Raw genomic sequence first — 22,664 nt, 5'->3', positions numbered from 1 at the left:
GTCAAAAAACAAGGAAGATATTGAGATTTTAGTTTTAGCCAATCAGAACGAAGCGCATGTGCATTCGCGTGAGTTCTTGCTTTTTTGACCATGTCATCTTGTCTACACTTCTAATATATCTTTATGTTTTGAGTTTCAAGGCATAGTATCAAAAATATAAAAGTTATGGCTATATCAAATATATCAGTCATTTCACTCATTGCACGCACACGCACGTGCATGGATGTGCGTGCAAAATGACCTTCGTTCCGCACATCTACAAAACATGCCTGTTGGCCCTTAAAAGATTTCATCTCAATTGGATGAGTAGTTTCCGAGAGCACTCGCGGACAAAAAAGTACCGGAGAAAAAAAATTGAAAAAAGGAAATTAAAAATAGTATGTTCCCAAACTTCATGTGGGGAACATAAAAATGACTGAACCCACCCATTCCTCCCCAGAAAACATGGACCCCTGTTAAGAAAAAAAGTTGTTAACGGTTTGGAAAAAGGAGTTGGGGGGGGGGGTGTCAAGAAATTTCTGAGTTGGATATTGTAGCGTGAAACCTTATAATGTAATTATAAATAGCAGAGGCGGCTGAATTCCCCCAGTTAACTTTCTGAGGACCTGGCAGGTTCAAAATATACAAATATATGATCAAGCAATATATACAGATAAATGTTGAGACTACCTGTCTTTAATCAATTATATACAATAAATTAAAGTTATGCTGGCTCTTGGGCGATCGGCTCTTACAGCTCGGCTCTTATGGTTACCGGCTCTTACAGCTCGGCTCTTTCAATACCGGCTCCTACAGCTCTTTTCTTTAATACTGGCTCTTACAGCACAGTTCCTACAGTTCGGCTCTTCACAGCTCTTGCTGGCTCCCACAGTCACTTTCTTAATAACAAAATATATCTAAAGTCAGGAAAGACTTGTTCAGTCACGTCTAAAGCTTTAAATATTTATTTATTATCATTAACTAAACGTTACCTCTGGTCATTAATCTTGCCGCTTCAGCATCAACTTCGCAATTAACACAACTCTGCCGCTTCACTTGTATTTATACCCTATGTGACCAACAACGCCATCTAGCGGAAACATGACTAAAATACCGCTTGTACCGGAATAACTTTTCCCGGATTGTTTCAATATTTATTGACTGGGGCGGACACCCTAGAAAAAAATCCTGGATCCGCGCCTGGAAAAGGGTGAAAGAAATGGAAAAAAATTGTAGATGGAGAATTAAAAAAAAGGTTGACCTTTCAGGTTTGGACTTTAAGGCCACATAAGTTTAAAGTTAGATTTTCTTCTGTATGCTCCCGATTTCTATATATATTCTGGACTTTGAACTTGAATATCGTTTGTTATTTCCGTATTTCATACACCCAAGTTCGGAAATTTCTTCAACATTGTAAAATAAATAGGCTTGTCATACTCGATAATGATGACCAAATAATTGAATAAAGGTTCAACATCAATAGAAATCGAAACCATGTACTTATCTTGATACGCCTTAATTTTGTAGGTCTAAATATTTTGTCGGAAAGAAAATTTTTGGCGATTGGGATGTAAGAGTAGAGCAGGTAAGCATTGATATACCTATTGATATACTTACTGACTTATTGTATCGGGTCTAAGTAAAGTCGTCGATAATTTACTTGATAAAAAATCTTGCATATGCTAAATAAAAAAAACACACAAGCATCGAGTACCTAATTCATATTGTAATTCCCTGTTCTGTTGCAGGCGGAATTTAGTGAAATCAATTTAGCATCCTACACAGATACTGGAACCATGGTAGATATCAAAGTCACAAGGAATGGAACAAAGGTCGTCAGGTAGGACCAATGACCTAAAAGTATATATAGGAACATACAGTATAACCTACAACCTAAAAGTATATATAGAACATTACGTATTAGCAGCAACCATTGAAAAGATATGGAAATGGTTAAAAGTTTTTCAAAAGTAAGTCAAACATCAAGGTCAAGGTCAAATGGTAAGAATTAATGGTGCACAAGGAAAATCCCTCTCACAAAGAATACACACGTGAAATATGAAATCCCTTGCACCAAACAGTTCAGAAGTTATAACCAAGATTAAAGTATTCCAAAAGTAGGTCAAACTCCAAGGTCAAAGTCAAAGAGTATAAGTGGTTGGTATCCAAATAAAGGTCTTTTCACAAGGATTACATATGTGAAGTATAAAAGCCCTAACAGCAACCGTTCAAAAGTTATGGCCAAGGTTAAACTTTAACATTGGCCATATCTTTTAAACGGTTGGTGCTAAGGCTTCCATTCTTCACATATGTAATCCTTGTGAAAAGACCTTTATTTGGATACCAACCACTTATACTCTTTGACTTTGACCTTGGAGTTTGACCTACTTTTGGAATACTTTAATCTTGGCCATAACTTTTGAACAATTGCTGCTAGGGCTTTCATTCCTCTTATGTGTAATCCTTGTGACAAGTCCTTTCTTTGGAAAGCAACAATTATAGCCAATTGACCTTGACCTTGGAACTTGACCTACTTTTGGAAAACTTTAGCCTTGGTCATTTCTTTTGAATATTTGTTGCTAGGGCTTTCATGCTTCACATGTGCAATTCTTGTGACAAGCCCTTCATGTGGTAGGCTAATCATAGAAGTAGCCTCACATAAGTGTGTGATAGTAAACCTTACATCTGAACCTTCCTACCTAAAAAAGATATAAAATAACAGCGGTGAAGTGTTTAGTTGCTTTATAAATCAAGCAAAGCGATTAAATAATATAGGTTAAAAACTGTAGCCTCAAATAAGTGTGTGATAGACTATCATGGAAGTAGCCTCACAAAAGTGTGTGATAGGCTATCATGGAAGTAGCCTCACATTAGTGTGTGATAAGCTATCATGGAAGTGGCTTCACATAAGTGTGATAGGCTATCATGGAAGTAGCTTCACATAAGTGTGTGATAGGCTATCATGGAAGTAGCCTCACTTAAGTGTGTGATAGGCTATCATAGAAGTAGCTTCACATAAGTGTGTGATAGTAAACCTTACATCTGAACCTTTGTACCTAAAAAAGATATAAAATAACAGCGGTGAAGTGTTTAGTTGCTTTATAAACCATGCGAAGCGATAAAATGTATAGGTAAAGAACTGGGGACAGGTGTATCGATCAAAAGATTAATACAGACTGTTAAGGAAAAGACGCTAGATCACCCTCCAGACATATCGGCTTGGCCAAGATTAGGTGCCCATGTTGGTTGCAGATTAACAAAAAAATGAAGTCAAACGAAATGTGTTTCAAATATGTTCTATGTAACACTACATCCTTTTGGCAGATTGTCTGAAATTTCTGTCCATTTCTGTCAAGCGGTTAAAAAGATTTCACTCTTAATATAGCAGAGACCCAAGTGGGCTACGGACTATACATATTCAGGTATAACATTTATCTTTATCATATTCAACTAAACAAAAAAAGTATAATTCAAATACAAACTCTTCACAAAACATTGTCTGAGTAAGAAAAATCGCATAACTCATTTCCATTAAAATGTTATAGTATATAAAGGACATGGGTAAATTTGTTAATCTTTGGGAGTTTTTCTACTCTTATTATTTGGACATCTGAAGTAAAAATACATTAAAGTACTTTCAATTTTTCTAAAGATATTGTATGTGGGGATGAAAATTTCAAACTTATTTGGTAATATTCAGAGAAAAACTGTGTCAAACATTTTTTGATTGACTATTTTGGGCTACGGACTATACATACAGTATTTTTCATTTATTGAGAGGCCATAGAAAAATACCTGTTTGTATCAGTAAATATTTGTTAAAATTGTCATCATGGAGTTCACACCTGTTAAATAAATCCTTTCATTTGGATATTAAATCAATTTATACAAAATTCCCGTGAAATTTAACAAAATAAAACGAAAAACTTCAAATAAATTCACAATACAAGTAAAATATAAATTGTCAGAACAAAATAATACACGTCAGAATTACATGTAATTGGTGTTTTGATAACAAAATATAGTCCAAGACCATCTGGAGACCAAGAATGGGCTTTAATTTAGCATCTATGAAGGCTGGATTTCATGTGAGCACTGGGGCTACGGACTATACCGTTAAACATCTCTATTGTTTACAATCTACTTAAAGAAAATATAATTATATAATTAAATTCTGGGCAATTTTTTTTAATTATTTGGCATTCTATAAAAGTTCACGCTACTGAGTTTGAGTATTCAAAATACCATATTTAAAAATCAAGTGTCTACTGTACTGTATTTAAATCAAGGCATGATTTTTTTTTTGGGGGGGGGGGGGGGTTACAGACAATATAACTTCATATTTTTTTTATTTTAATGTAATACATGGAGCTCAAGGTGGTCATTCAAAAGGTGTATCGGTATATAATTTCTCATGATCATATGGTGTTACAAAAGTTACAAAACATGATTGATCATTTGAAGTAAAAACATGATTAGTACAATATTTATCCATCAAGAATCAATGCTTTTTTTTTTAAATTAACATTTCAGTGACAAGTAGATTGGGTGGCACAATTATAAGAGTGAAGGTCTCACTTTGTACTAAATTGCAAAGTAAGGAGTTGATCCTTATGTTTTGGGATCAAATCCCACTATGGAATGTTAAGACTGGTTGATGAGAAGTAATAAACCATTGAAGCCCAATTTTGCAGTAGATGCAGGCAGGAAAAAAAATCTTACTAATACAGAAGTGCGGTTATATGGTCTGTAAATTTGCTAAATTTATTTGTAGAGTCCGTACCCCTTTTGTGAGTAGGATTTTTGTGGCTAAATATCCTTTTAAAAATATTACAATGCAAATTATTCTAAATGGAATGATAGTATGTATCACAAGAAGGAAAACTTTATCATGTATATTTAGAAATATGTTGTGATCACAAACATAACAGGACAGACTACAGAAGCAAGCCTTTAGTTAAAAATGTTAATTTTCAGACATTTTATCTTTAATTATAGTGGTATTTGTATTTTAAAAACATTGCTTTTGTTTGAATAAAGATATTATTGTATTGTAGTTATTGTATCAATAATGTATATGACTTTTTCTGGAAGTTATTTTATTAGGGCTACGGACTATACAGGGCTACGGACACCAATCATTCTTTGATAATTTCTTTTGGTGTTAGCGCAAAAGCTATACATTACTGTTTTTTAATTTGACTGGTAACTGTGAAAATATCAAACAAGAGCATGATTAATTCTACATTCTTTTGTTGAACACAAACTATAATGAAATATGGGGCTACGAACTATACAAAAACTTTGACCAGTATGGGAAAAAAATTACAAAATGTGCACGCATTTTACCATATAACCACTACATTTTTCTCATAGTACTTTTTTTCTTAAGTAAAATAAAAAAAAATTAAACACATTATATTTGCTCTTTTTTGCTAAAAATTATACATTTATTCCAACATTGATAAATCTTAAATTATATAACAAAGGTATATCTGCACACATTTATTCATAATTTCCACAATTTTTATCCTTTTTCTTTTCTGTAAAAAATAAACTAAACCAGATTGATTTTTCTATAATTAAGTATATTTATTTTTAAATGTTTCATTCAAAATAATTTTAATTAACCATTTTTTTAAAATGTAAAAAATCAAGTGCAACAGCATAACACTTCGAAAATTATGAATCTTTGACTTTATTCTGTTGTTTTTTCAAAGACGCAGATACTATATATATGATATTATATACCAATGGAAAGCTCTCATTCTGCTCTTTGCAATGCAACAAAAGACATTAAGATTAGATGTAACTATTAAGAGTTACATCTATATAACATCATTTAGTTGGAAATGGGCACCTGATCTTGGCCAAGCCGATATGTCTTATTTGCTATTTCGGCAGCATTTTCACAGGATTCCAAAATATCACAATAATAACGAATATGTAGAAAGATATTTCCAAATTACTTCCCATGCTAAAGATTATGTGCAAAGAGTATTAATCCTTTATACATGTGAATTATATAAATGCCGTTTCAGAACGTCTTTACGAGCTAAGTCTTCTCCTTGCATACTTTCAGGTCATTCAAACCAGACTTCCTGCTCATCAGACAGAGTGTAAGAGATGCATGTGAGGACTGGAAGAACATTCTCTTAGGATTTCAGTACGGCGGAATTCCGAGTATTAACTCTTTACATTCTATTTATAACTTCCAGGACAGACCATGGGTGGTAGGCTACAAAATATTTCATCATACTAGACTTCATTTGTCAGATAGAATGTATATCAAATATCTAGATATATCTTTATCTATTAAAAGTAAGCTGAAATAAACTTTAAAAACAGCGCAAGGATTTCATTTGAGGAACGTAGTAGATCTGTTTGCATGCTATATATTAGAAGAACATTTTTGTGAATTCTCAGGTTGGGCTTTTGAACTTGCTTTTAATGTTATGTGCTCTGCATTTTTTCACACCCGTATTACGCGGGATAGAGGAGTTCCTTTTTTTAAAGTAGTCTTTTGCTGGAGTTTTAATATGTTAATTTGATTTGGATACTGTTCCCAAACGTTTTGTTGCTGTATGGTCAAATATAGACAAATTCCAGCATTTAAAAAGAAAACTGTATCAAAATGTAAGGGAAAGCTTCATCCCCCCTCCCCCATCACGAAATGGGATTTAAGGCTTTGCCCAGTATGGGTTCTTTGTTTGTCAACTTTTTTCGGAGGATGTTCTTTTGAAAAACGTTGTTACGGACCTGTTTTTCTTGAATTTCTCGAATAAAAAAAGGTTTTTATCGTGAAATTAATCTACTGATCAATTATACAGTTAAATGTTTTTTTCATTAATATTATTATTTTCAAATCCCTTACAATGATAGTAAAGGTATTGATTAAATTAATCCGCATTGAAATGTGTAAATTATCGATTCGGATAGATAAAAAATATACAAACATGTACTGGCTCGCGACCAATTCTTAACTATGCGATAATATAAAAAGAGTACTTTTAAGCTCACCTTAACGAATATTGGGGAACTTGTGTAATACCGTCGGTGTCCCGGGTTTAAGTTTCTTGTGCAGTTTTCTTTCAGAATTTTTCTACGCCCTATGTTTATCTTGGTTGCATGACTGATGTATCTAGTATGTTTTGCTATACCGGTTAGGTTTCAGAAGCTGTATTTTCAGACAATATTTTCTATTAGAATGACTAGGTTATTATTTTTGGAGCAGGTTAATTTTTTTTGTTCCCAATTGCAAGTTACCGTAAATTGGAACAGGTTAATTTTTTTGGTTCCCAAGTTACCGTAAGCCTTATCTGGACAAACTTGCAGGGATGATGTATCTAAGGACGTACATTTCCAGATTTGCTTCGAATACTAGCTCATTTTACTACGGAGGCCTACGGAAGCCGATCTGGCGGCCGCCAAATAATTATCTGGCGGCCGCCACATAAATAACTGGCGGCCGCCAGAAAATTATTTGGCGGCCGCCATATAATTTCTGGCGGCTGCGAGATAAATATTTGGCGGCCACCATATAAGTTTCTGGCGGCCGCCATATAAGTTATGTGGTGGCCGACAGATCTTTTTATCTGGCGGCTTCCAGAAAATTATCTGGCGGCCGCCAGATAAAATATTTTTTCTACCTGGTACCAACCGGCTTCCCTATTTTACGGATGAGTTAACTCATCCGGATGAGTTAACAGGTTTAATTTTTTGAGGAAGGTTCATTCAATTAAACCCCTGTGGTGACCAAACTTGCATGAAAGATGCATCGACCTTAGAGATACATAGTACAAGACATGCTTCAGACGCTGGATCAAACGTATATTTTCCAGATGAGTAAACAGAGTAAAGACTTTGGAATAGGTCCATTGTCAGAAAATATTTAGCCCTACCTGGACCAACTTTGCATGAATGATTCATGAAGGGATGAAAGCTTCCATTCTTGCTTCAGATGCTCGATCTTACCTTTTTTTATCTGGACAAACTTGCAGGGATGATGCATCTTGGGATGTACACTTCCAGATTTGCTTCGGATACTGGCTCATTTTGCACACAAATGAACAGGCTAAGGTTTTTTGACCTGGATCATTCTAGAGAACCTATAAGCCCTTTCGTGACCCAGCTTCCATGAACTTTGCATATAGGTTTGTACTCTACCATATATGCTGCGGATGCTGGATCTAACCTAATTTTCCAAATTAGTGAATAGATTAAAGTTTTTGGAGCAGGTCCATTTAGAAAGTAACTTCAAATCCCCACCTAAATCAAACTTACATTATTGAATCAAGTAGGAATGAAACCTACCAGACTTTCTTCGGATGCTGGATCTGATCTATATTTTCCAAGTGAGTGAACATGTTAAACGTTTGTTGACAGGTTCATTCCAAAGAAACAATAAACCTTTTGGTGATAAAACTTATTATCTAGGGATGCACACTACCAGATATGCTTCAGATGCTAGATCTGACCTCTATATTCCAGATGAATTCACATCTTAAAGTTTTTGGAGCAGGAAAATTCCCAAGTAACTTTTAGCCCTACCTGGCTCAAAATTACAAAGATGATTCTTGTAGGAATGAAAGCAAACAAACTTGCTTCATATGCTCCATCTGTCCTATATATTCCAGATGAGTTTTTTGTGCATGTTCATTCTTGTATAAACTGTTCCTGGTCCAAACATGAATAAATTAATGCATCTTCCAGACTTGCTTCAGATACTGGATCTGACCTTCATTATACAGTTGAATGAACAGGTGAAAGCTTTTGGAGCAGGTCTGTTCCCAAGTGACTCTATGTTTCAGCCTTATGTTGACTTATTTTGCATGAATGATGTATGTAGGGATGAAACCTTTCAGAAATGCATCTGACGTACATTTTCTGGAGGATTGTCCTGATATAAGTTTTTCTTAGCTCATCCGAGCCGAAGGCTCAAGTGAGCTTTTCTGATCAAAAGTTTTCCATTGTCTGTCGTCCTTACAATTTCATCTTCTTCAGAACCACTTGACCTTTTTCAACCAAACTTGGCACAGAGTATCTTCAGGCAATGGGGGTTCAAATTTGTTCAAATGAAGGGCCTCTATCTCTTACAATGGGAAATAATGAAGAATTCGTGAAAACTTGGTGGTGTCTTTTAAAAACCCTCTTCTCAAGAACTGCTGGGCAGAAAAGAAAAAAAAACATATGTGAGAGCTTCTTTACATACTGTACATTCAAATTTGTTCACATCATGACCCCAGGACGTAGGGCAGGGCAACAATAGGGGGTCAAAGCTTTACATAGGAAAATATAGGAAATATCTTTAAAAATCTTCTTTTCAAGAATAGCAAAACCACTATTAGTCATATTAAAATAGAAGCATCCTTAGGTAGTTTGAATTCGTGTTTCTTCAAAGTTTGACCCCTTGGGGTAGGGCAGGACCACAACAGGAGATAAAAGTTTTACGGAATATTTATGAAACAAGTTTCAAAAAATATTTTCAAGAACAGCAAAGCCATGATAAGTCATACTAATAAAGAGGTATCCTCAGGTAATAAATATTCAAGATTGTTCAAATCGTGACCCTTGGGGGTAGTATGGGGCCAAAAACAGGGGATCCAAGTTATACATAGAAATATACAGAAAATATCTTTTAAGATCTTCTTCTCTAAAAGATCAGTCATATTCATATGGAATTATCTTCAGGTAGTGTAGATTGAAGTTCGTTCAAATCATGACCTCTGGAGTAGAGTGGGGGCAGATATGGGGGATCAAAGTTTGCAAAGGAAAATATAGGTGAAATCCTTTTAAAAAAAATTCCCAGGAACAGCAAAGCCATGATTAGTCATATTTAGATGGAAGCATAAACAGGTACAGTTGTATTGTAGATTCAAATTTGTTAAAAACATGACCCAAAGGAGTAGTTTGGGGTCACAATGGGCGATCAAAGTTTTGCAGAAGAATAAATTGGAAAAAAAATCTTTAAAAATCTTCTTCTCAAAAACAGCAAACCCATGATTAGTCATATTGATATGGAAACATCTCAGGTTGTGTAGGTTGAAGTTTGTTCAAATCATGATCCCCTGAGGTAGGAGGGGACCATTAGAAGTTTTACGTAAGAATATGTAGGGAAAAAATCTGATGATGAAGAACAGAAGAACCAGTTACTCAGGTGAGCATTGTGGCCCCTTGGCCTCTTGTTAAGATGTTCATTCCCAGGGTCCTATTAGACTATAAGTACTTCTCTGGCCAAACTTATATGGATGATCTAGGATTGCACACTACCAGACTTGGTCAGATAATGAATTTTACATTTTCCAGAAGAGAAAGTATTTGAAGGCAAGTCAAGTCATTTCTAAGTAAGTAAAAATCCTACCCAGGTCAACCTTTCATAAATTTTGCATCTATGGGTGCAAACTACCAGAATATTTGATTGTTCTGAGACTTTGCCCAACTTGAAGACAGCATTCGTTGAGGCGAGCTTTGTAATCTTTGATTACCTATATGTTCCGCATCACAGACACGTAAGTACATGTATAAGACTGAGAATATTTTCTTGTCATATGAGGTCTGAATACAGTTCTTAGATATCCATGAGCTAGGACTGGTTGATAACTAACATATCAAAGTGATAGTAATTGTTCTCTGACATTCAATGTTTCCTTAACAGTTCATTTTTAGAGGGATGTACACTTGTTCTTTTCATAAGACTTTTTCATGTCGATGAATTTTTAACATACATGTATAATGAATATTTATTTTAATTTTATTATCCTTTAGTTTGCTCAGTTGATTCGAATACAGAAGAAGCTTGGGAAAGAGAATTTTCCTTTGGTTGAACAGGCCTACTACCCAAACCACCGTGAAATGGTAAGTAGCTAAAAGTTTCTTTCTCCACACAACTGAATCAGTTACCCTTTTCCATTGAACCCTGTCTGAATATTTTGCATCATTGGATCAAAATGAGTCTTCGTTTGGATAATGTGTTGTGCTTAATAATCAGGTTGATGTTTTCACATTTGAGTCTCATGTTAACAGTGTATTAGATCAAACTGTTATAAAAGTCTCCACAAAATAACGCCTCAAAATCTCTGAATAATAGTGTAATCCTCATATTTGTGGATTGTACTAAGATTTACACAAGTGTACAAGTATTATGCGCTCATATAAAAACATCCACGTAAGTGTCTAAAAATGGTGCCAATACACATCTATGAAAATTGGTATAGTTCTTGTAAATTTAAGGATAGGAGTGATTTAAGGTGTAATGTCCCTCTGATAAGGGAGATAACTTTCGAAGGAAATTATTCCTAGCAATCCAATGAATTGTCTTTCCAGAGTTTACTTATAATAACCATTATATAGTCAATTCAATCAATTCTAAACTATGTTACAGATATTTATTTCCATTTTCTATTACCAATATTGTTGTTGTTTATTGTTTACCTAAATCATTTATACTCAGCTCCTTTAAACTGTTAAATTTGACTTATTTCTATCTCTTAACATATAATTCTCTTAATTGTTACAGGAATTTTAGATGCAATATTTCTATCATCAATTAATTAATTTTTTTTCTCTTAAAAATAATTTGAAGAAAGATAACTCCTGTATATGGAATGATGCATTTTTATTTTACTAGCACAGAAAACAATGTGATATTCTGATTTAAAAAGCAACGCTTTATTATGTTTTCTAATATGAATCAAATAGATATGACAGTAAATATTATTTTCATATATACCTCATATTTTTAATTTTATGCTGAGATAAAAAAAAATATTGATTTTTTTATTCACCATATCAAATTTTCTTCATATCATGATTATACATAAAACTCATTTCTGAAAAAGTAAGCAACGCTTCATTCTTCAAACTATTTTCCATTGGAATCTAATGTTAATGTTGTTGATGAAAATCATTATTGGGAATTTAAAAAAAAATTGGTAAAATTTAGAGCAGAGGGATATTTCACCTTAAAGCTGCAAACCTGGATCAGCAAGTCAAAATGGGAGGTGAATAAAACATTTTTAAAAATTCTTTTTAGCTCACCGGAGTTAAAGTGTGAAGCATTTGTCTGTCTTTCTGTCTGTCTGTCATGTTCCATGTGTAAACTTTTCACATTTTCGACTTCTCGATAACCCTGGATCAATTTCAATCAAACTTGCCAAAAAGCATCCTAATGTGACGGAGGAAGTAAATTTGTTCTCAGGAAATGCAATACCCTCGATCAAGGGGAGTTAATGAAAAATTCGTGAAAATTTGGCGGCATCATTTAAAATTCTCAGGAACATCTGGGTAAAAAGGTAAAACGTATATGAAAGCTTCATTAAATACTTTAGGCTCAAATTTGTTCAAATCATGACTCCCGGAGGTAAGGCGGGGCAACAGTAGTACGGCAAGCCATTATTAGTCATATTAATAGAAAAGCATCCTCAGGTAGTGTAAAAATTATTACCACCAAGGGTAGGACGTGGCCACAACAAAACAACGAAGTTTTACATAGTTATATTTATATAAAATATCTTTAAAAACCTTCTTCTCAAGAACAGCAAAACCACAAAATCATCTTTATATAGAGGCTCCTTAGAAAGTGTAGATCGCAGTTCATTCAAATCATGACTTCTGGGGTAGGATTGGGCCGAAACAAGTGACCAAACATAGAAATAGGAATTTTTTTTTAAAAAAATCTTCTTCTCAAGAACCATGATCAGTCATATTTACATTGAATAATAACCAGGTAGTATAGATTGAAATTTGTTCAAATCATGACCCCTGAGTTTAGGGTAGTGCAGAAATGGAGGATCAAAATTTTACTTCGGAATATATTTGAGAAGTCTTCTTCTCACGACCAGCAAAGCCATGGTTATTCATATTTATATGGAAGCATCTTCAGAAAGTGAAGATTACATTTGTTTAAATCAGCACCCCTTGGGATAAGAATGTATTGGTTTAGGAAAAAGAATCAACGTATTATGAATAGAAGAGCCAAAGTTACTTAGGTGAGCGTTGTCGCCTATGGGCCTCTGCACTTTGTGTTTGTTTTGGAAATATACACATTTTTTCTGACATAGTGCACTGTGAGCAGTTTCACAAAATATGAAAAAAAAAATTCATACACCGAAAAAAGGACAAAAGTAACATTTATCGGTAAAGTAATACACTACAGACAAGACAGAAGTATAGACTGAAGAACTTGAAAGTTCGTCTGGTCTTGCGGAACCAGGTACACGTTTGTTTACTTTTTCATTCATGTAACGAAGAAAATAGTCGTATATGTACATGATTTATTTATTTCTTAATGTATCCATAAAAACCCGTTTTCCCAATTTATTTCTATGGAAGTGCGGCATAAATTATTCTTTCAAAAATTAACTCCATTGCTACAGAAAATATCTTACAACGTAATAATATTTAACTTTCATCCCAGTCAAAACTGTTTTTCACACGTTGAAAGGATTGGCATGATTAAACAAAATTAATTTTTAATGATATCTTTTTGAAAGCTTCTTCGTAATTTTGAACAACTTCCAGTGACGTATTTATAATTTTTTTCTATGAATATTCTTATATGACTTATATTCTCAAATGACTTTAAGTTCTTTTGGCAAAAGGAAACAGGGCTGGTAAGTTAATATGCTATTCAAAACATATTATTCAGTTGATTTATACAAATGTACAGTAAGGCATCTGTAGAATATTTTGTGCTAGTGATAGCAACACATCTCATTTTATATCATATCTGTTAGGTAAATACACTTGGTAATTTTGCGATGATCGCCAGCTCTGGAATTCCCCGGGTCTATGCGGACTATCTCTTGGTATTTCGTAATATTCTTTTTCCTCTCCTGGCATGTTTTGGTTATTTTTTTCTAAACATTTTCTCAGCTGTTTGTTTTTCTTCCACTGACAAACACCTCTAGAGTTGATCATACAAAAACCATGTTCTTGGAGGCAGTCTGTGTACATTTGGGGAATCCATTCGCATTCTTTGGGACCGGGACCCTGGCAATAACTTCCTTGACACCAGGATACCTGTAAAAGTAGTTCTTACTATGTCAACAATCACAATAGCAAGAAAAAGCCATGCATTTAATAAAAAAAGTGAAACAAAATGGAAAAGAAATAAACAAAATCTTGAAAAGTTTCATCAATCATTGTACAGTGAAGTATCAGTTGAGGAAAATAACTTACTGAACATTTACAGTTTCTCTTATAGAAGAATTTGATTCCTTTAAGCTGATGTCGATTCAGTGTTTTGTAATTTTGAACCCAGTCACACATACTTGACCAGATTTCTCCCTGTCTTTGTATCCTGGCTGTAAATCAATTTTATACTATGTCTTATCCTAATCCTTATCCACAAACACAGAATTCAAAAATTTTAATACTAAAATGATAAATAAACCTTTTACTCCAATACTATCAAAAGCTGACCTGACAGGATATAGGTTTTGCCTTTGTTAAGTGTAAGTCCACAAGCAGCCCCCGAAGCCGAGGTATGGATGTATTTTACTTTCTTTCCATTGTTTCCCAGCAGTTCTTTGCCCTATGAACATTGATGCTTTATCAACTACGTGCATATTTCTATAACGTAATCACTTGTCCGAATGACAGTTTTACTCATGTAATGTACCTTAAAAAATCTATGTATCCTGACTTTATACTTCCTTTCGACTGGCATTCTTTCATATGGATTTTCCGGATTCATCATGTTTGGCGCCTTAATGATACTATTTTGATAAACGTCTTCGGTATCCTTTACCGTAGCGACCAAAACTAAAAAAGATCTTTTTTTTTTATAAATACAGAATTTCTCTCTCTCTCTCTCTCTCTCTCTCTCTCTCTCTCTCTCTCTCTCAGTATGTTTGCATTACAAAAACGCAAGTAATATGAAAGCTTTGATGTTATAATCAGTAGCATTGTTTGTAAATAAAAAAAGAGTTGAAGCTTTGAATAAATGTACTCACTTAACCGAGCTTTACAGTAGTGGTTCTGAATGTGTGTTGGGAAGCATGTGCATGTCCATACTTCTGTGACAACGGTACATAACACAAACAAAATGTTAAGGAAGATCATGTTCTGCTGAGATAAAAAAAAATTGTTATACATCAAAGAGTGTGTACTAAGTGTTACAAGACTACCGCTAGTTTTTCCAAATCTGAACGATGTGTATTTATTCTCTATTTTATAAATCCAATTTATTTATGTTCATTTCCTTGACCCATATAGACATTTATATTCTATCATTAAACTAATTTTGGTGCAAACAAGTACAATTCAAATTGCCAAGTTATCTTACGAATGGCTTCAATATTCATTCCGGTTCTTTGGCTTTAACAAAAGACAGGTGCCATTTATCTTGTCAGTGAAGGATCTGATATGCTCTATACATATCTGTATCGAAATCTTTTGTCTTGTCTCAATACTATTGTCACTCCTGAAAATTCCTGCAGTGCAGCTCTCTTGGTGCATCTTCTGCTTACATTGTTATTGTTTTATAATTGAAATTTTATGATAATTTTGAGTAATTTTGACTGCTAGAACAAGAATAACGTAACTTTCAAATGCTACGCGCATTCCTCTGTGCTTTTAAGATCTCTAATTGTCTACGGAAAATAATAGATTTAAAAGTTATATCTCTCCAAGATGCGGAAATTGATCATGATCGTCTGTCTTCCATGCGAATACATGTATTCGTATGTCCGATGGCCTCTAAATCTTGTTCAGGGTATAACGCTGAACCTCTTGCAATAGATTCGACCTTTCTTTCGCCATTTCTCATGACGTATAGAGGTGTGTCAATGTCTTTTAGGAAGGTCACAAACTAGTATCAAAGTTCAAAATCACTGGGAATGAATTGTTTAAATTGTATATGGGCTATAACTAGCATCCTTGACTTAAATTCATTCAGACGAGAATCGTATTATTGCCTAACAAAAGGAAAAGCTTTTTACCCTTGGTAATATCTCAAAGGTCAAAGTCAATGATGGTTTGTTGTACAGGCTGTATCGTAAGGTTAAGGTCATTCAATGATGGCATATTGTATAGGCCCTATATCAAGGTCAAGGTCACTTGATGTTGGCATATTGTACAGGCTGTGTCATAAAGTCAATCAATGAAGACATATTGTATAGGTTTATATGAAGGTCACTCAATGATGACATATTATACAGGCAGAACTTAAGATGGCATATTACAGAAGCTTTATCTTAAGGTCAGTCAATGATGGCGTATTGTACAGGCTGTATCATAGGGGACCTTAAATAAAATTGATTCGTGACTAAGGATGCTATTGCCCATCACATAAAAGTACACCGTAAGTTTAATTCATATCATAAAAAGGGGTCAACGAATTAATGTTATTAACAAATCTTGTTGAATAAATATCTTTGCAATTGTTTAAAAACAAATCCATCCCTTGTATATTGATTACCATCCTATTAGCAATACTTTCAAATTTCTTCAAAAACATGTTAAGAGCTAATTTAGCGATAGTCAGGGGATATCACTGAAGAAACATGATCGACTGATTAATGATATAGTTATATCACTAACACTGTTCATTAAGGATATTTGACTGTTGGTTGATTAATGATATAGTTATGTCACTAACACAATTCATTAAGGATATATGACTGTTGGTTGATTAATGATATAGTTATACATTTAGATATATCGACGACGTATTGTCAATTAACAATGGCTATTTCCATTCTTATGTTGATACGATATATCCCGGTGAGCTTGAGATAAAAGATACCACAGAGTCTGGCATATGTTGTTTCATATTCAGCTGTTTCATATTTGGATATTTTACTTGAAAAAGACGTTAATGGTAATCTAACAACCAAGCTTTATGATAAACGTGATGACTATAACTTTTCAATCATCAACTTCCCTTACTTAAGCAGCAATATACCTTCATCACCTTCATACGGGGTAGATATCTCTCAGTTGATTCGATACGCAAGAGCATGCTCTACGTATATACAATTTCTAAAACGAGGTATATTATTGACAAATATGTTGAAACAAGAATATCAGCTGTCTCGTTTAAAGTCATCATATCGTAAGTTCTATGGTCGATACAATTTATCATTGAGTCAAATGCTGACTGACGTTTTTCATACTAATTGTTAGGCCATTATTAACACAAAAAATCGTCGACGATTTTTTTTCGTTTTTCACGATCATGACAAGGAGCACACGGCAGGGGTGACCGGTCGGCAGGGGATGCTCACTCCTCCATGGCACCTGATCCCACTTCTGATGTTTGGAGATCCGTGTTTGCTCTGCTCCTATTTTGTATTGTTTAATTTACTTTTGAGCTTGAATACTGTTCGTTATCTCCATATATTTCTTTATATCACTATCACTATTCATTAAGGATATATGACCGTTGGTTGATTAATGATATAGTTGTATCACTATCACTATTCATTAAGGATATATGACTGTTGGTTGATTAATGATATAGTTGTATCACTATCACTATTCATTAAGGATATATGACTGTTGGTTGATTAATGATATAGTTGTATCTCTATCACTATTCATTAAGGATATATGACTGTTGGTTGATTAATGATATAGTTATATCACTAACGCTAAATAGGAATATATGTTTAAATAGTGAACATAGTAGTTGATAAATAATCTGGTTGAATCATTAACACTTTCCATCAATGATATATGTATCATTAGGGGGCATTGTAGTTGATAAATGATATAGTTATATCATTAACACTTTCTATCATTGATATATTTATCATTAAGGGACATTGTAGTTGATAAATGATATGGTTATATATCACTATCCATCAATGATTTATGACTAGAGGTTGATTAATGGTATTCCGGGGGTAGTTATATAACTTCACGTGTAATACTTTCCATCAATGTAACAAGCCACTAGCTGGATTAAACATAAAAATGTTAATATTACTGAACTTGTTAAATAAATTGGCACTTTTTTTTTCAAGAAATGGCAACTTACCCTGGTATTCTGACAAAGAGTGAAGCCTTGACATTAATATTAGCGGACTTTTCGAGTAAGAAACGTAATTAAGTCCTATATGTAAATTATCTGAACTATTATCCCGTTTACTTTGTGGATATACAAGTCAATAAACATAATAAAAACTATGATGAGTAATCCACATGCAACCCTTACTTCAATCATATTTACTTGAATACTGTAATGTAGTAAATGTATGCAAAGTAAAAAGAATATACTTGGTAAATAATAATAAAAAAGAAATACTTACATCCGGGTCACCAAGTGGATTTATCCTTCATACATGACTATGGATAGGTACAGACTACAAAAGATAATTTACTGGAATTCAAACACATAGACACATTGTTCTCTTATCTGTCATTCATTGGTTATTCTAAAGTCTTGGTTGATTTAAATTTAATGTTAGTAAAGAACAACACGATCATCTATTTGGGGAGGAATACTCTGCTCATGTACTTGACATACATTGACTTTTGCCGATTTGAAATGTATTTCAGCCACGATTATATAAAATTGTACACACAACCCATATCAAATATTTCTGTTTTATTATCATGAAAAATTCATTGTTTTATTATTTAAATTGGGGGAGGGTGCATTGGAAGGTTAGCGTTCATACACACAGTGTTCTCACCATTATGTGGTACATGTGCGTCTTCAAATTTTCTTCATTATATGATATGGTTTTGTCGTTAAATTTACATCCATTGAATATTATCGCCTTTTTTCTTATTAAAAAAACTATTGGTCAATATTTTAACCCCGCTAATCACTGTACAGATTTCTTAAGCATTGACCCTTCTATCAGTGGAACGTATAATGACTTACATGTCAGTAATACAGTATTTATCTACTTTGTGTGATAAGTTTCATATATATTTATTATTCCCTGGCCATTTTATGGCCGGGGGCTTATAGTGTTACCATGTTCCATCATTATGTCATTCCGTCATCATTGACTTTCCGTTCATTATCTCGTCAACAGTTGCACACATTCAACTCAAATTTGACATATGGATATTTGAATTTGGAATTTGGTTATGTGTTCCGATGATTTTTCAGAGAAATTATCATGCAAGTATTTTACCAGAAAATGCAGTTCAGGTTCAAATTTGGTCGTGATCCTGTCATATTGTAATTTTTGAATTTACCGGGTGGTAGTAAATACAAAAATTACAAAATGACAACTTTGTCAATAGACAGATTCATCCCTCTTGAACTTAGAAAAAAATAAGAAATTTTCAGTATTCGCTCTCTTACTTTTGTAGGAATGTATGTATAAGGTAGGAATTGCATATGCAGGTATTTTACCAGGAAATAACGGTCGTTTGAATTTAGTCGTGGTTCGATGATTTTTAACAGAGTTATCCCTCCTGAACTTAGAAAAAAATAAGAAATTATCAGTTTCCGTTCTCTAACTTATGTAGGAATGTATGTACAAGATTGAAATTGTATGTGGAGGTATTTTACCAGACAATACGGTCAAGTTTAAGTCGTGGTTCTATGATTTTTAATAGAGGTTTCCCCCTTGAACTTAGAAAACAATCCTGCATTAACAACACCTGCAACCTTAAATCCCATACTTACGACCATACTTATGACCAAAGAATATCATTTTATTGTTTCATTATATTGTACATTTATCATTGGTTCTTTGAATACTCCATGTAACTGTTCATGCATTATATGCCGTGAACATGACAACATTATATGCCGTGAACATGACAATATGTATCTTTTAAATATCATGAATAATGCTTCCTTTAGGATGGTAATGATAATTTTTATAAGTCGCGAAAGTGAGTGATGCTTCTTTCAGGTACTAGTAGTTGTTGATAACTTCGGTCCTCTCTTTATGATTTTTAAATTTTTAATTTGGTTTCCTTTTTAGCTCACCTGAGCTGAAAGCTCAAGTGAGCTTTTTTGATCACATTTTGTCTGTAGTCCGTTTGTCTGTCTGTCCGTCTGTCTGTAAACTTTTCACATTTTCGACTTCTTCTGCAGAACCACTGGGCCAATTTCAACCAAACTTGCCACAAAGCATCTTTGGGTGAAGGGGGTGTAAGTTTGTTCAAATGAAGGGCCACACCCTCTTGCAAGGGGAGATAATGAAGAATAAGTGTAAAATTAATAGCATATTTTAAAAATCTTCTTCTCAAGAACCACAGAGCCAGGAAAGATGAAACTCATGTGGAAACATCCTCAGGTAGTGTAGATTCAAATTTGTTCAAATCATGCATGACCCCCTGGTGTAGGGCGGGGACACAATGGACAATTAAAGTTTTACATAGAAATGCAATGTATATAGGAAAAATCTTTAAAAATCTTCTTCTTAAGAACAACAAAGCCATGATGAGTCATATTAATATGGAAGCATCGCACAGGTAGTGTAGATTTAAGTTTGTTCAAATCATGACCCCCTTGGTTGGGGTGGGGCTACAATGGAGGATCAAAGTTTTACATAGAAATATGTAGGAAAAATCTTTAATAATCTTCTTCTCAGGAACAGCAAAGCCATGATGAGTCATATTTATATGGAAGCATCCTCAGGTAGTGTAGATTCAAGTTTGTTCAAATCATGTCCCCTGGGGTAGGGTGGGGCCACAATGGAGGATCAAAGTTTTACATAGATTCTGAAATATATATGGGAAAAATCTTTAAAGAACAGCAAAGCCATGTTTGACATAAGATCATATAGGAAAAAAATTCTTCTCAAGAACAGAAAAGCTATGTTTAATCATTGTGATATGTAAGCATCCTCAGGTAGTGTAGATTCAAGTTTGTTCAAATGATGACCCCTGGGATGGGGAGGAGCCACAATGGGGGATCAAATTTTTCCAAAGTAATATATAGGAAATTTTTTTTAAAAATCTTCTCAAGTGCATCAAAGCCATTTGTTATATTGACATGGAAGCATCATCAAGTAGTTTAAAATTCAAGCCCCCCCCCCTTACATAATCTTTTCAATACTGAACTGATTTACTGATTTGTGCTTTTGCCTAGCCAATGTGCTCAGGTGAGGATGTGGCCCATGGGCCTCTTGTTGTAGTTGTTATTAACTTCGATCCTCTATTTAGTAGTTATTAATTTTGTTCCTCTCTTTAGTTGATGTTAACTTTGAAAATGCATCATATCTTAGGAATTGAACATAGATCTAGCCCCATTGGTTCCATATACAAAATGTAATTTTTTTCAATAACGAGATATCGTTCCGACTTTTCTCCACGAATTGAAAAGTTACTAACGCTGTATATTTACATCAATCAACGATTTTGCTGAGAAATCGTTTATGACAATCAGAAGATACCATGGATCTGAATTTAGGAGTTAATGTCAGTGTCATTGTGTACAAGTTTGTGTTGTGTATATTTGAATATGTGTTCTTTCTGTTACATTAGTCAACTTTTTCTAACAAACGTTAGCAGTGATTCACTGTTTGTTATTTTATATCATGATATCTAAGTAAGCTTGCTAGTCATATTGTAATATGTTTGAATAACTTTCTATCACTTTTGTCATTCTCAGATTTTTTTTTGGTCCACGGATGATCTTGTATCTAAAGCAGAACGCAAAGTTATTTTACTATCAAGGTACAACTCATGTTAAGCAGAACAGCAAACTTCTAATCAGTGTACTGGTAATTAATTTTAAAGAACATATTCGTTGTAGGTCTGTAGCTTTATGCATGCTGTAGTCCACAGGCCCTAATATCGCTTTAATCCGAACAAATACAAAACGGAGCGTTAAAAAAGTCATACCCTAATTTTGTCAGTCGAACTCAAGCGATCAAAAGACCTGTGCTATGGTCATACACGTAAACATTTGATTAACCAAGTAAAAATTTCAAGCAGTCGTCTATTATAAAGCTTTATTCAGAAAGAGAATTTGAAACATACAATTATATACCTAATATAAATAACTCAATTTTTTTTTATATAGATTTGTTTCCTTGTTTTCCCCTTTATTTTCGTTGTTAATACTGTTTTTGCTGTCAATAAAATTTTACACCAAAACTCCCGAAACCAATCTTTGTTTTTAAACAAGAAAAAAAGTAGGTGCTACCAGGTCGACGTCGGAGGACTGACTGTGTGTGCCGTCGGCCGGGACATGTCAATATTTAACTCTTAATTAGTCCCATTTCCTTAGATCTCTCATTTATCTCTCTACATCAAAAGATACTTTAGATTAAGAATGGTCATTTCTGTCCATTACAATTTAGAATGGAAAGGATATTATTATATATTGTGTGTTTTCTCTATCCTATTCAACTTTTTGAGAGAAAAAATTGAAGAATTCTTCCGATGCTATATATTTTCTGTTTACATACTAACAAATTATATCAAAGACAATCATATGTTAATAGGCAGAAAGACAAAATCTACAGGTAGTAACAATAAAAATCAGAGAGGAATATTGCTGAAAGATTGCGTATACTTACAATTATACTTATGAATCCATCTGATTACAACAAATTTTCACAAACCAATATCTTTAATCAAAATGCACCAATTTACAGATCTAAAACTAATCCTCAATCACATGTTTTTATTAAGAGTATCATGAGCTTTGGAATTCCTTTTATGTGTAATCATTAACTCATTGAATGGGCTTTATCAGGTTTCCTGCTCTCAGGGGTAATGATTCTTTGTGAACATAGCTTTGAGATGTGTTGAAAGAA

General features: G+C 33.7%; 2 protein-coding genes across 2 annotated transcripts in view; one reads left to right on the top strand and one right to left on the bottom strand.

The window, feature by feature from the left end:
- Positions 1-22,664, top strand: part of LOC133195801 (synapsin-like) — a 46,483-nt gene that overhangs the window by 4,456 nt on the left and 19,363 nt on the right. The window contains exons 3-6 of the mRNA XM_061331749.1: positions 1,507-1,564; positions 1,728-1,819; positions 6,062-6,212; positions 10,744-10,833. Of these exons, the coding sequence (XP_061187733.1) occupies positions 1,507-1,564; positions 1,728-1,819; positions 6,062-6,212; positions 10,744-10,833 (391 nt within the window). The remainder of the gene's footprint in view (positions 1-1,506; positions 1,565-1,727; positions 1,820-6,061; positions 6,213-10,743; positions 10,834-22,664) is intronic.
- LOC133194728 (metalloproteinase inhibitor 2-like) lies at positions 13,632-22,565 on the bottom strand. Its single transcript, XM_061330634.1, has 7 exons — positions 22,425-22,565; positions 18,234-18,287; positions 14,934-15,048; positions 14,600-14,742; positions 14,401-14,512; positions 14,158-14,282; positions 13,632-13,998 (listed from the first exon to the last, which is right to left on the bottom strand). The coding sequence occupies exons 3-7, from the start codon at positions 15,040-15,042 to the stop codon at positions 13,690-13,692; spliced, it is 798 nt and encodes a 265-aa protein (XP_061186618.1). The 5' UTR covers positions 15,043-15,048; positions 18,234-18,287; positions 22,425-22,565; the 3' UTR covers positions 13,632-13,689.

The sequence above is a fragment of the Saccostrea echinata genome, unplaced genomic scaffold (genome assembly GCF_033153115.1).
Source record: "Saccostrea echinata isolate AGI-Se365-2 ecotype Australia unplaced genomic scaffold, CSIRO_AGI_Sech_v1 ptg000029l, whole genome shotgun sequence".
Classification (NCBI taxonomy): Eukaryota; Metazoa; Mollusca; class Bivalvia; order Ostreida; family Ostreidae; genus Saccostrea; species Saccostrea echinata.
The sequence above is the reverse complement of the archived record's forward strand: the minus strand, read 5'-3'. Positions and strand labels throughout refer to the sequence as shown.